The sequence below is a fragment of the Pristiophorus japonicus genome, chromosome 2 (assembly GCF_044704955.1).
Source record: "Pristiophorus japonicus isolate sPriJap1 chromosome 2, sPriJap1.hap1, whole genome shotgun sequence".
In the NCBI taxonomy this organism is placed as follows: Eukaryota; Metazoa; Chordata; class Chondrichthyes; family Pristiophoridae; genus Pristiophorus; species Pristiophorus japonicus.
Genome location: NC_091978.1, coordinates 140,141,950 through 140,155,074, shown reverse-complemented (window position 1 = coordinate 140,155,074; position 13,125 = coordinate 140,141,950). Strand labels below are relative to the sequence as shown.

Here is a 13,125-nt window from a genome sequence, read left to right as displayed (position 1 = left end):
CCCATTCCCAACCATCGGGTGGCGCATGCGCAGAACTCCGACATGAACAAATTGAACAAATTGAAGTCTGCCGACTCCTGCAATTGTTGATACGGATTCTTTTTCCCTCAATCTGTTTCAGCGAATACACTGACGCGAACACCTCTTGCCTTTTCTGTAAAAGACCTTTATTGAAGATTCTCCGTCCGGGACTTGTCAAGACAAAGGAACACTCTCAATCAGAGCCTGTTTACCTTCCCCTGGACAAGCTTCTTTTCAGCGCGAAAAGCACAGTAGATATACATTTTCAAAACAGAACACATTTGATTAGCACTTGGTCTATCTAATCCCTTTCTGCCTCCCCCCCCCCCCCCCAAGTACGTCCAATGGCAGGAAAGAAAGTCTCCCAATTAGGGCTGGTGTCAGGGTCAGGTTAGTTATAGCTTTGCTACACTTTCTTCCCTTATCAGTAAAGAACCCAATTAGTTTCCCTTCCTCCTTATCAGTAAAAGCCATTACTTTTTACCCTCCTATCTAGGATTGCTTTCTTTCTTTGTGCCGCCTTGCGTCTTTCTCATGACCCGTGTTTAACCTCAACCTCAACTCTTGGTAACCCCTTTTTTTTCTGTCGAATCTGCAGTTGTCTGCATCTTGACATTTCTTTAGCTATTTTCCCATGATTCCCTATCTCCATCCTTTTGCCACATTCTCTATCCATCTATCACATTCGCAACCCTTCTTCACATTCTCATTCCCCCCTTTTATCATTCCATGATAACCCTGGTGCTGATTCCAGGAGTATCGCATTCAGCCGTTCACACTCTCTTTCCTGATCCTCCTTGTTGTCTGTGAGTCCGCCTCGAGCCTCTTCGCAAGGTCTTATCAATGTCTGTGTTGGTTCTCACATCGTATCCTGTTGGAATATTATTGAATTGATAACTCTGGAGCCTTGGTACAAGGCCGAAGAGAGGCCTTTTACCTCCTTATGGGCCAGTGCAGGAACCAGCACTTTAACCCTTGTCCCGCTGGTACCCCTAATGCCAAATTTCTCTTACAATTCCCCCTTTTTGGCCCTTGGCTATACGCCAAGCTGGCCATATTTCCCAATAACTATCTCCCTGTAGGCAAGTTCCAGATAGGTTCATTCACCTGGGTGGCCATCTCCCAAGCTTCGGGACCTCCTGAAACCTTCCCACAGAGTTATACAAGGTAAGTCCTTCCTGTAGGACTGCTTAAATTTTCATCCCTTATGGCCTTAATCATAGTGCGTGCCCTGACTTATCGTTTGGCCTATTTAATTCATGCACATGTTAATCCCATCATGACCATCAGAACCAGACCCTGTATTACTACAAGTACATGTGATATTATTCTTATCCATGGGTGAATTTAAATATTAAGTCCAATGTCCCACAGCTTTGAGTATCAGGGCTGATCAGCCAGCATTGCGTTAGTGTCTCTCTGTAAGTTGTCTATTTCTTCCATCAGCCGGACATACTGTCGCCTTTGATTCTGGATTCCTTGCACCAAACGTAATTGTTCCTCATTTAGTTCCGGTATCTGTTTGCCTTGCGGTTCCCATACCGCCTCTTCGTACCCTTCTCGGAGGGTATCCATGATTGTTCCGTCGATGATTTCCGTTGTCTCGGGATGTATATGATATCCGTCTATGTCTATTTCTCCCTTGGGTTTGAAGCAGAAGTTAGGAGTAATGAGGACACAGGGGGTGACTCCTCCCCTGGTCTTAATGGTTAAGTTGGCTGCTCCCGTGCTCACGCATCACTCTCCGTTCTCTTGCGGGGCAGCGATGGTCTCAAGATCGTGTTCGAGAGGAGTGATACTCAGCATGCATCCGTTTGTTTGGTGGAATCTGCAATCATCAATTCGTCATTCGTGGCGTACCTCGACATAAAACCACTTGGTTAATTTTATAGCAGTCAGTTATATCAATGCCTTTGGTACTATTGTTAATTTTAATCACCCGTCTGGCAGGCTGATGGTAACGTAACCGAGTTTGGTTTCTCACTTCACCAATATTATCGATCTGATATAAGGGGTCTCCCTTTGTTACATCATACTGTGATATGGACAACATAAATCCGATCATATTCACCAGCCCAGTAATACATCTGAATTTCGGCACCCATGCGTGACTATTCCTTCATACCTCGCATGTGTTATTCATTTTTTTTATCTAGAGTCCAATTGTTAAGTATGCTGTTCGGAATCCAATCTGGTATGTCTCCATTCTGGAGTTGCTCCAAATTATGTTGTACCTCACTTAATATTCAGGCCCCATACCCGGAGCAAACTATCTCAGCCTGTAATCGTTTACTTATATTTTTCCCCATTGCGTGGATCAATTTTATTGTCTTGGCATTTCGGCAATGTATGGGCCACTTGTAACAGTTCCCCTTCCGCGCCATCTCCCAACCGCGCTTGTAGGGCTTGGTTATCCAAGTCCCTCCCCACTAAACCACTCAAAACTACGCCATTAAGTTGTTAACCCAGTCGTATATTGCCTACAGGTCTATGGAATTCATCGTCATAACCCCTGCCGCATAACCCGTGCCTAGTGTTTCCAGTATTCCCCTTTTTTTTCCACCTTGCCCTGTTCCATTTCTGACATTAAATCTCAGGGTAGTGGATTCCGGGCCTTCGAGGATCCGTTGTGCCAGGTTCTGGTATAGACTTATAGTTTCATTCCCACAGAAGCTAGGAAAAAGGATATCCATTAGGTTTAGGATAAGTAGTCGCTGATGCACCCCAAATTATATCCTTTCTTTAGATTCTTTTATTACTAGCCCCCCTTTTTAGGTTGTATTCCTTCTTGTTTGCGCTGCGCATGATCAATACTGGCTTTTCCGTGTTATAACCGTGTCACGCTTCAGGACATACACCTTCTATTCCAGAGACCTCCCTTGGTCTTTATTTTATCCCACTGGCCAGTTTTCCTAAACATCCTGGGATCCCACCCCCCTTTTTGCTCCGTTTTGTTCCCACCCCTCTGTTTCTTGCGGGGCTTGGCTGCTTGTTTGCAGCTTCGTCCGCCCAGGCATGAGCTTCTAGAACTGAAATCCCATCCAGTTGGATTTCTGCGCCCTTCCCCTTTTGGTCCTATGAACTTGCTCCTGTCCTCGGAATCTACTGGCACCCATGGCATCGGCAGCCTGCTGCATTACAACCTTACTTAATACACTATACATAGCCATGCGTTAAAATAAGTTCCGTCCTTGCTCCAGTCCTTAGCTGCTGGGTTGCATATTTCGGCAGTCAAATTAAACAAAGCTAGTTCATGTAGTTGTGTCTTTCCTGCGTGTGCTATATCTCTCGTAGTCCATCTGTATTATCCAGTGCCTGCGTGGGCCTCAAGGTCCCCAGTATCCTGAGTCTCCAGAGTCAAAGTAGCCGCTGCGGTCCCATCTCGGTGAGTGTTTTATCTGCAAATTTTAAACAGATAGCCTGGTCGTCACCAGGTGTTAGGTGCTGGTCTACTCATCTTTTATCCATACATGTTGCGGTCACTCTGAAATCGGAGGTAAAGTTAGGTTGGGTTTGTAGACTACATTTACCCACCGTGGGGTACATTAGCTCTATTGCCATAGGTGATGGTGCTATGGCTGCGCACTGCACTATCCGTCTGGCCCCGTTTTTAAAAAAAATCTCTTCCAGCTTATTTATCTTAGCTTTTAACTCTTGAATTTGTTTTATTTGAGTATCTTTCTTTTATTTGTATCAGGCGAGTATTATTACATAGGCTAGTTCTGTTTTTATTTTTATTCTGACTATCGCACCATTTCCTCTGTTAGGTGAGTCTATTTTTTATTCTATTAAGAAATCCAAATTAATAATGTCCAGTATAAAACAGCTGTCGATGGAAAGGGTTAACTCCTTTACAGGTTTGTAAGAAAGCCTGATGTCATTACGTGACTTCACGTAATCATCCAAAAAATTCTTTTTTTTAAGTCTTTGTGCCTTCAAAACTTGCTTAGAAATTAGGAATCCGTTAAAAAAAGCAGAAATCATTAGTAAAGCCGTCATAATAAAAGTCTTCTCATCAGGGAAGATGGCATTTTAGAGTAAACTCCAAGGTTTTCTTAACTTCTAATTGCCAAAGATTTTTTTTGATTGATTTAAAACGAGACCTCACATTTTTAATAGCTATTTTGTTTACTGAAATCCAATTTTCACACACGCTGTGTACATTCTAACATTTCGTTTTATTTTACGGTCCCGTTCACTGGGCAAATCTTGTGTTTCATTTCTCTCTCGGCACAAAATCTAAACATCCGTGCCAGTTCCATTTTCTATCAGAATTTTAAAATTCAGTAAGATTCTCTAATTCCCAGTTTTTTTTCTGTGCTGAGTTCGCATAGCTTAGATCTTTTCTCCTCGTTATTTTCAAAACCCTCCTGCTTGTTTAGACTATTCGGGACCTTTCTTGATAAACAACGTCCATTTTGGAAATCTTTCAAACTGGAGTGAAATTTTCTCATAATTTAAAATCATTATCACTGTAGAGTGTCTTTTACCTCTTCCAATTTTTTTTCCTTTTCCTAATTAAACCAATATCTTTTTCACAGCAAACATCAACTAGTATTTAGTAAGTTATGTCTTTTTCCATCACAAACACATTTTTTTCAGCACTTATTTATTACGTTACATCTTTTTTTTCAGATCTCCTTTCTTCAAATTAGGTTTTGTATTTTACACGGAAGGCTCGTGACTCCATAAATTAATTTAAAATCATTTGTTTACTTTCAAAGTGGCGTCTTTATCTTTTTCTTTTCTCCATAACTTGAATGGAGTCCAGCAATTAGGCTTTGAGGGTTGCTTTTCGTTATCTCAAAATGCTCCAGTTTCAAAGTCGTTAAAATGTCTCTTCTAAACTACTAAAGCTTGCTGTTTTTAACATTTTTCAAAAGTTCCTTTTACACCTTCGCGGATAGCTCGCCACTCGCCCAGAAGTTTGACTTGATCCCTGAAGGTATTTCTAGATTGTTTCCAAACCTTTTAGTTTTATATCTCCTTTTTTCTTTGAGATCAGATTTAATTTAATAATTTTTTTTTTGAATCCACCTCAGTATTTTGCTGTGCCTTCTCTGAATATCTCAAAATCCCAATTCAAACTTTGTAATTTCAATCTTTATTTAAAATCTTTTTTTTGAGCTAGAAGCTTTTTTTTAAAAGGCATTCTTTATCTCATTCCAAGACTAAATTTATGTCTTTCAACCCAATGTAATCAATCATTGCATGTTTTCTTTCGACAAGTGAGCGTGTCAAATAAATTCTTTTTTTTTCAACCACTGGGACCATGTATTTTTTATCTTTTACTCAACAAACCTATCCTTTGTGCATTTCCTAGCCCCATAACTTATCATCCGAATAAATCCACACCTGCGTTTCTAACTTAAAATGTCTTAAAACTTCCCACATACAGGACAACACTACAAAGGGTTGAAAAAACTTCCACTCTGTTTGGAGAAGTGGGTGGAGCTAAAATAAGCAAACAGTCGCTTCACTCCTCCAAACAGGCTTTTTTTAAAAAAACATGAAAATTCATTCCGCAGTCAAAAAATCACACAAGTACTCTCATTCAAAAACAGACATTCACAAAAGTCTCTCTTCATTCAACAAAGCTTATTAATTAAATTTTTTCTTTGGCCGGCTCTATTTTTGGATCCATGATTGCCCAATTTTATCCTTACACAATTCCTTTTATCCTTACACAATTCCTCACGTCGCCCCGCGATTTAGTTCTACACAATTCCTCGCGTCGCCCCGTGGTTTAGTTCTACACAATTTCCCTTTTCTTCTGCGTCGCCGCGCGATTGTCTATTTCCCTATCCTCTGCGTTGCCACACGGTTCTCCTATTCGCGTCGCCGCGCGATTGTCTATTTCCCTATCCCTCCGCGTCGCCGCGCGATTGTCTATTTCCCTATCCCTCCACGTCGCCGCGCAGTTCGCGTCACCACGCGATTGTCTATTTCCCTATTCCTCCGCGTCGCCGCGCAGTTCGCGTCGCCGCGCGATTATCTATCCCTCCGCGTTGCCGCGCGGTTCGCGTCGCCGTGCGATTTAAGTCCAATCAGCGCCTAGACGGACTAAGTGATATACAAAGTCGACGTCGTACCTGACTTGGACACTTATTTCCTAAGTTAAAAGGTATTCACCAGATTGACCTGGATCTCGTTCAGACGCTACCTGAGAACCAGCGAGTGGCCAAACTTACCTCAGACTTTTGGAACTGAAGGAAACTGAAGTGGTATTTTAAAGGGTACTCACTCCAGTGGCCACTTTCCTCCCGTCTCGTCCAAGGCTAGTCTGGCTCTTAATTCGCAAGCTTTCGGCAGCCGTCCGTTGAAATCCCACTTCTGACACCAAATGTTGATACGGATTCTTTTTCCCTCAATCTGTTTCAGCGAATACACTGACGCGAACACCTCGTGCTTTTTCTGTAAAAGACCTTTATTGAAGATTCTCCGGCCGGGACTTGTCAAGACCCAAAGGAACACTCTCAATCAGAGCCTGTTTACCGTCCCCTGGACAAGCTCCTTTTCAGCGCGAAAAGCACAGTAGATATACATTTTCAAAACAGAACACATTTGATTAGCACTTGGTCTATCCAATCCTTTTCTGCCTCCCCCCGAGTACGTCCAATGGCAGGCAAGAAAGTCTGCCAATTAGGGCTGGTGTCAGGTAGGTTAGTTATAGCTTTACTACACTGTCTTCCCTTATCAGTAAAGAGCCCAATTAGTTTCTCTTCCTCCTTATCAGTAGAAGCTATTACTTTTCCCTTCCTATCTAGAATTGCTTTCTTTCTTTGTGCTGCTTTGGGCTTTCTCATGACCCGTGTCTAACCTCAACTTCAACTCTTGGTAACCCCTTTTTTTTCTCTTGATTCTGCAGTTGTCTGTATCTTGACCATTTCTTTAGCTATTTTCCCATGATTCCCTATCTCCATCCTTTTGCCACTTTCTTTAGCCATCTACCACTTTCGCAACCCTTTTACACATTCTCACAATCTCGGGCCTGACCCCGTGATCCACCCCATCCACCACCCCCAATGATCTCTCTGCTGCATTCCCAGTCCCAAGCCAGCCCCGATATCCCCTTGCTCAGTACCTGTACCATCCAATGTAACGTGACCTCCCCTCGTCAGGAAAAATCACTTATCCAGAACAGGCCAGGTCCCAAGGGTTTCGGATAAGGGAGGTTCAACCTGTATCTGGAGTGTATACTAGTTATAAGGCTTTAACACAACTTAATGCTGTATTTATCCCAATACTACAACTCTCCAATATCCAGTTGATAGGATGGACTGGTGCCATTGTGATTTCAGAGTGCTTCATAAACCAGTCATTGCTTTATCCAAACATATGAAAATGGCAGAGAAAAAGATCAACTGGGTCATCAAGCCTGTCCTTTAAGTTATCTTGCAATTAAGCATCATGACCTCCAATGCTCCCATCTATCAGAAGCCAGTTAGTTGCCTGGGTGAAGACGCAAAACATAAATATTTTTAAAACCCTATGCCAATTGAGGGGAAAAAAGAATTCTGGAAAATGTTTCTGCACCTTCCTCACCCCGACAAAAGCAATTAAAACCAGTTCAAGGAGACACAGTCTTAGGATAAGGGGTAAGCCATTTAGGACTGAGATGAGAAGAAACTTCTTCACTCACGAGTTGTTAACCTGTGGAATTCCTTACGGCAGAGAGTTGTTGATGCCAGTTCATTGGATATATTCAAGAGGGAGTTAGATATGGCCCTTACGGCTAAGGGGATCAAGGGGTATGGAGAGAAAGCAGGAAAGGGGTACTGAAGGAATGATCAGTCATGATCTTATTGAATGGTGGTGCAGGCTCGAAGGGCCGAATGGCCTACTCATGCACCTATTTTCTATCTTCCTATTATATTGACCATGAGACAAATCACCCAATGTCCTGCCTACCCTTTGTATATCAGCCTTAACCAGAAACTCCTTCAGCTCCCTTTTGAATATTTGCAGCAAATCCACATTCACTATATGACCAGCAACTTGTTCCAGAGGTCAATGACTATGGATAGAAAAAACCTCTGACATCTAACCTAGTTCTATATGCATATTTCGTGCCTAATCCACCTAATTTAAATAAGCTATCGACATGGACACAGTCTAGTCCCTTCTTATTTTAATATCACCTCAATCAAATCTCCCTGAAATCTATATTTTTTTTAGAGTAAAAAGACCCAGCTCTCAGCCTATTGCGATAATTATGGTCATTTTTTGGTATAATTTTATGTTACAATAGGTAATTTCATACATCATCAAACTAGTTGTGCCATGTTGATTTAGATCCTGCAAATCCTATAGGAGGATAGACGCACCAACATCAGTGTTCTCAATCAGGCCAACATCCCCAGCAGTGAAGCACTGGCCACATTCGACCAGCTCCGTTGGGCGGGCCACATCGTTCGCATGCCCGACACAAGACTCCAAAAGCTCTACTCGGAACTCCTACATGGCAAGCGAGCCCCAGGTGGGCAGAGGAAACGTTTCAAGGACACCCTCAAAGCCTCCTTGATAAAATACAACATCCCCATCGACACCTGGGAATCCCTGGCCAAAGACCGCCCTAAATGGAAGAGAACATCCGGGAGGGTGCTGAGCTCCTCGAATCTCGTCGCTGAGAGCATGCAGAAAACAAGCGCCGGCAGCGGAAGGAGCGTGCGGCAAACCAGACTCCCCACCCACCCTTTCCTTCAACGGCTGTCTGTCCCACCCGTGACAGAGACTGTAATTCCCGTATTGGACTGTGCAGTAACGTGAGAACTCACTTTTAGAGTTGAAGCAAGTCTTCCTCGATTTCGAGAGACTGACTATGCTGATGATGATGATGTGCCGTGTTGATATGCAAATAAAGTAACAATAGTTGTATGTTTTTAAAGTGAGACCTGAAAAGACAATGAACTCATGCTGTGTATGCCAGCAAGTGTCAATTAATTTGAAGAATGAATAAAGCATTGGCTTCATTGTTAGTAATACAAAATGGAGGTCTAATAGAAACTACTGAGAATGATGGAATAAATACATTAACATATTCAAAATATAGAATAAGGTGTTAATTCTTTATCAAGTTGCACTGTAGTACTGATGGGAGCAATAATGGCTGTTGATACGTTTACATGACATCAAAGCAGCAATTCAGATGATCCATTTAAAATTCCCAGGTGACCAGATTGTGTACAGGTTTTACATGTACTGACTGCATAATAATAGAATCAAATGTAAATGTCAATTATATATTTTAATTGATTCCCAAATCAGCATCATTTAGAACTCGACCCCTGTTTCTCACACCTTCCTGACAGATGATGCAGTTACAGATATAATGATGCATAGGCAGGTCAATAGTTATTTCAAACCTTACTACTGAGTAAACAACTCCATGCAATGCCTTCCTCAAAAAAGGCTAAAAAAAAATGCCCTGGCCTTGGTGCAACCTTTACCAAGTAAATCTAAGACACATACTCAAACAAATACAGTTTCACACTGATTGAGCACATTTTCCTTCATGAGTCTATGACAGAATGAAACCTAGGAACAGAAATAGGCCAATGTATTTGGAATTCGAAACTGTACAAGCATTTTCGTTTTTAAAGAGATCATTAATCCTTTAAAGCTATTCAAAACGCCACATGCTGTATTTGGAATGCGATTGTTTTTATCCTTTATATAATATATTTCAATCCGTTTTTATTCTATGCATACACCTGAAGGGATAAAACGAAACAATTATTTTTTTAAACGGTCCAATTCCAATACCTCACAAATTACAAGGTCAAATTAATAAATGCCAACGTCATCTGTATTAAGTCGACATCAGTGATGCGAGTCGCATCTTGAGCATCTGCCTTTACCTTTGGGGTTCTGATGTGCTCCATCCCTTCCCTGAAAAAGCTAAGGTGCGACCAGTGCAATTACTACTCGGATTTGTGGGAGAAACACGGAACCAACTTCGCTGCGAAGATTGGAGCTTATTTTCTTTGAACGATGCAGTACAAATATCTTAGTTTCTGTCAATGAATGGATGCTCCTGGTGCTCCTGCAGCCATGACTCTCCTCTCCACCCGATGATTCGCTCGCCCAGCAGGCTCTGCGCACTTGTTTCCTCCGGGTCCTAACGCCCCGTGTAACTAACGTCTCATAATCCCAGATATTACTTCTCTTGTTAAATGGGAAACCGACTGTCTTTGATTTATTTCATTGGAGTTGAAATAATTTTATTCCAAATACTATTTTATTATAGTTCTGTTAATTTATAAGAGGCACAACGTACCAGTTTTCTTCTCCATGGTTCACCAGACTATAGGGTGGAAACGCATGTGTTATAATGACATATGAACCTATTAATGCATATCAAGCTCCACTGGCCGTTACGTTAACAATAGCTTTAGAATTGTAAAACCAATTAATACAAACGCACCAACACACTTGTTAAGCTACTATCGCACGGTATGATTCCGCCCCCCCCCCACATATTTTCTCCCAATATAGAAGTAAAGAGGCAAAATTGCCCCTTTTTATAGCCCCATTAGTGTCTCTGGGGGAGGGGTCGCTACCGCCTCCTGGGAAATGGCTCGGCAGTTTGCGGAGGTGCTGCCATGGCAGTGCCACGCCCCGTGGTTAACGCCCTGGACCGCCGCACAACTGCCAATGACATCATTGCCGTGCGCAGCGACCCTTCACCACCCTGCGCCAACCCCTTAGCGCCCGGTGAGGGAAATTGCTCTGTGGGCTGCGAGGCTGGCACAAGCAGATGTCAACAGTAGCTTTGCGGATCGCGAAGCTGCTCGACATCCGCTCTCGGGGCGGTGCTTAAAGGGGAGGGCGCCAACGCCCTGGGCCAGCATCGTTATTTGTTGGCCAACCCTCGGGTCGGTTCAACGAAGGCAGCTCTAGCGTGATGCGGCCGCCATCGTGTAGCCTGGCACTCCGTCCTGGGTGCTGGTACGCTGCCCCAGTGGCCGAGTGGGGGCCATCAGAGGCCTTGCAGAGTGTACAATGGCCATCCCCTTTAATTGAAGGGAAGGAGCGTTGATGCGCATCAGTGCTACGTGGAGCATCTGCATTGCGCTTCCTTCAGCGCCCCAGTAGCGCCTCAGTTACCAACCCCAAAGGAAGTGGAGTGCGCCACGCTTCTTTTGAGAGGTGGTAGGGGCAATTCTGCAGCGGGGGCAGGACTGTCGTGCTGGACGCTCTGTGACCTTCATTGCTCAACCACTTTGATTAGACTTCATATAGCTGTCAATCTTGCAAATAATGTCAGATCAGAGAAAACAGTTAGGGATTTTTCTGTACTTGACTATGATGCAATTATAATTTCGGCTAGTCAGTCACCTGTGTTCTTATACATGGTAAATCAGAGAACATGATCGTTCTCCAACCGCTCTATTGTCTTTGTGCTGCTGTTTCTTTCCCTGACTCTCCTCTGGTTCAATTTCACTCTTCTCTTCTGCTTCTTTTCCCTTTGATAATCATTTTTCTTCTCTTTCTGTCCTTTTCTATTTTGCTTTCATTTCAGTGGGAGGTGATGAATAGGATGGCATGATGGGGAAAAGAACCACCAATGCTGCTGCCTGCATTTGGGAAGAGGGGTTGCAGGGAAAATATGGCACTCACCAGTTCCCTGTCTGTCCCCTCCTCAATCATTTATGATTGCTTCCTGTCACTCTCATCCAATCCCCATCCCTTCACCCCGACACTAACCATTCCCCTTCCTATCACTCCCTGTCTCATAAGTGTTAGAAATTAGAATTTCTGTCTCTCAAGTACAGCCCATTAGCATTGACCTTTACTAACTGTGAACAAAAAAATTGTGCTAATTAGTTGGCTTCAAAATTCAACTATTGATTTTTTTTCAAAATTGAAGTGACATTACATAAAGAAAGACTTACGATCATCATACTTATAAAACGATTATAGTGGAAATGGCAAGGACTTAGAAAAGGGCAATAAACATAGTTGCATAGTTGAACTTTTAGAGTGGGACTTCAGTGCTTTCAGCCGCCCCCTTCATGGGGGTCCTTCTATAATGCATCTGACTTTGTGAATGCTTACCATGAACAAGTAGTATATCTTCGGGTTACTGTGACCTCAACAACAACAATAACATCTTGCATTTATATAGCACCTTTAACATAGTAAAGCATCTCAAGGCATTTCACAGGAGCATTATCAAACAAAATTTGACACCAAGCCAACTAAGGAGATATTAAGTCCGGCTTGATCAAAGAGGTAGGCTTTAAGAAGCATCTTAAAGGAGGAGAGAGAGGTAGAGAGGAGAGATTTTGGAAGGGAATTCCAGAGCCTAGGGCCCAGGCAGCTGAAGGTATGGCCACCAATGGTACAGTGATTAAAATTGGGGATGTGCAAGAGGTCAGAATTGGAGAAGCGCAGAGATCTCGTAGAGTTAAGGATCTGGAGGAGATTACAGAGATAGGAAGGGACGAAGCCATGGAGGGATTTGAAAACAAGGATGAGAATTTTAAAATCGAGGCATTGCTTCATTCAAGTGCAATGTGTGAGGAGGCCACAAAAAATCTGCAAAAGGACATAGACAGACTAAGTGAGTGGGCAAAAAATTTGGCAGATGGATTATAATGTTGGAAAGTGTGAGGTCATGCACTTGGCAGAAAAAAAATCAAAGAGCAAGTTATTATTTAAATGGAGAAAGATTGCAAAGTGCCGCAGTAAAGCGGGGCCTGGGGGAGAACTTGTGCATGAAACACAAAAGGATAGTATGCAGGTACAGCAAGTGATCAGGAAAGCCAATGGTATTTTGGCCTTTATTGCAAAGGAGATGGAGTGTAAAAGCAGTGAAGTCTTACTACTGCTATATAAGGTATTGGTGAGGCCACACCTGGAATACTGCGTGCAGTTTTGGTTTCCATATTTACGAAAGGATATACTTGCTTTGGAGGCAGTTCAGAGAAGGTACACTAGGTTGATTCTGGGGATGAGGGGGTTGAGTTATGAGGAAAGGTTGAATAGCTTGGGCCTCTACTCATTGGAGTTCAGAAGAATGAGAGGTGATTTTATCGAAACGTATAAGATTATGAGGGGGCTTGACTAGGTGGATGCAGAGAGGATGTTTCCACTGAT

The 13,125-nt window shown here is 42.8% G+C and overlaps 1 protein-coding gene across 1 annotated transcript in view; it reads right to left on the bottom strand.

Annotated features, from left to right (window-relative positions):
* The window catches only part of mtmr7b (myotubularin related protein 7b), a 277,663-nt gene extending 267,592 nt beyond the window's left edge, over window positions 1-10,071 (bottom strand). The window contains exon 1 of the mRNA XM_070869780.1: window positions 9,882-10,071. Coding sequence (XP_070725881.1) covers window positions 9,882-9,905 — 24 coding nt within the window. The 5' untranslated portion in view covers window positions 9,906-10,071. The remainder of the gene's footprint in view (window positions 1-9,881) is intronic.
* Window positions 10,072-13,125: the final 3,054 nt, after the last annotated feature.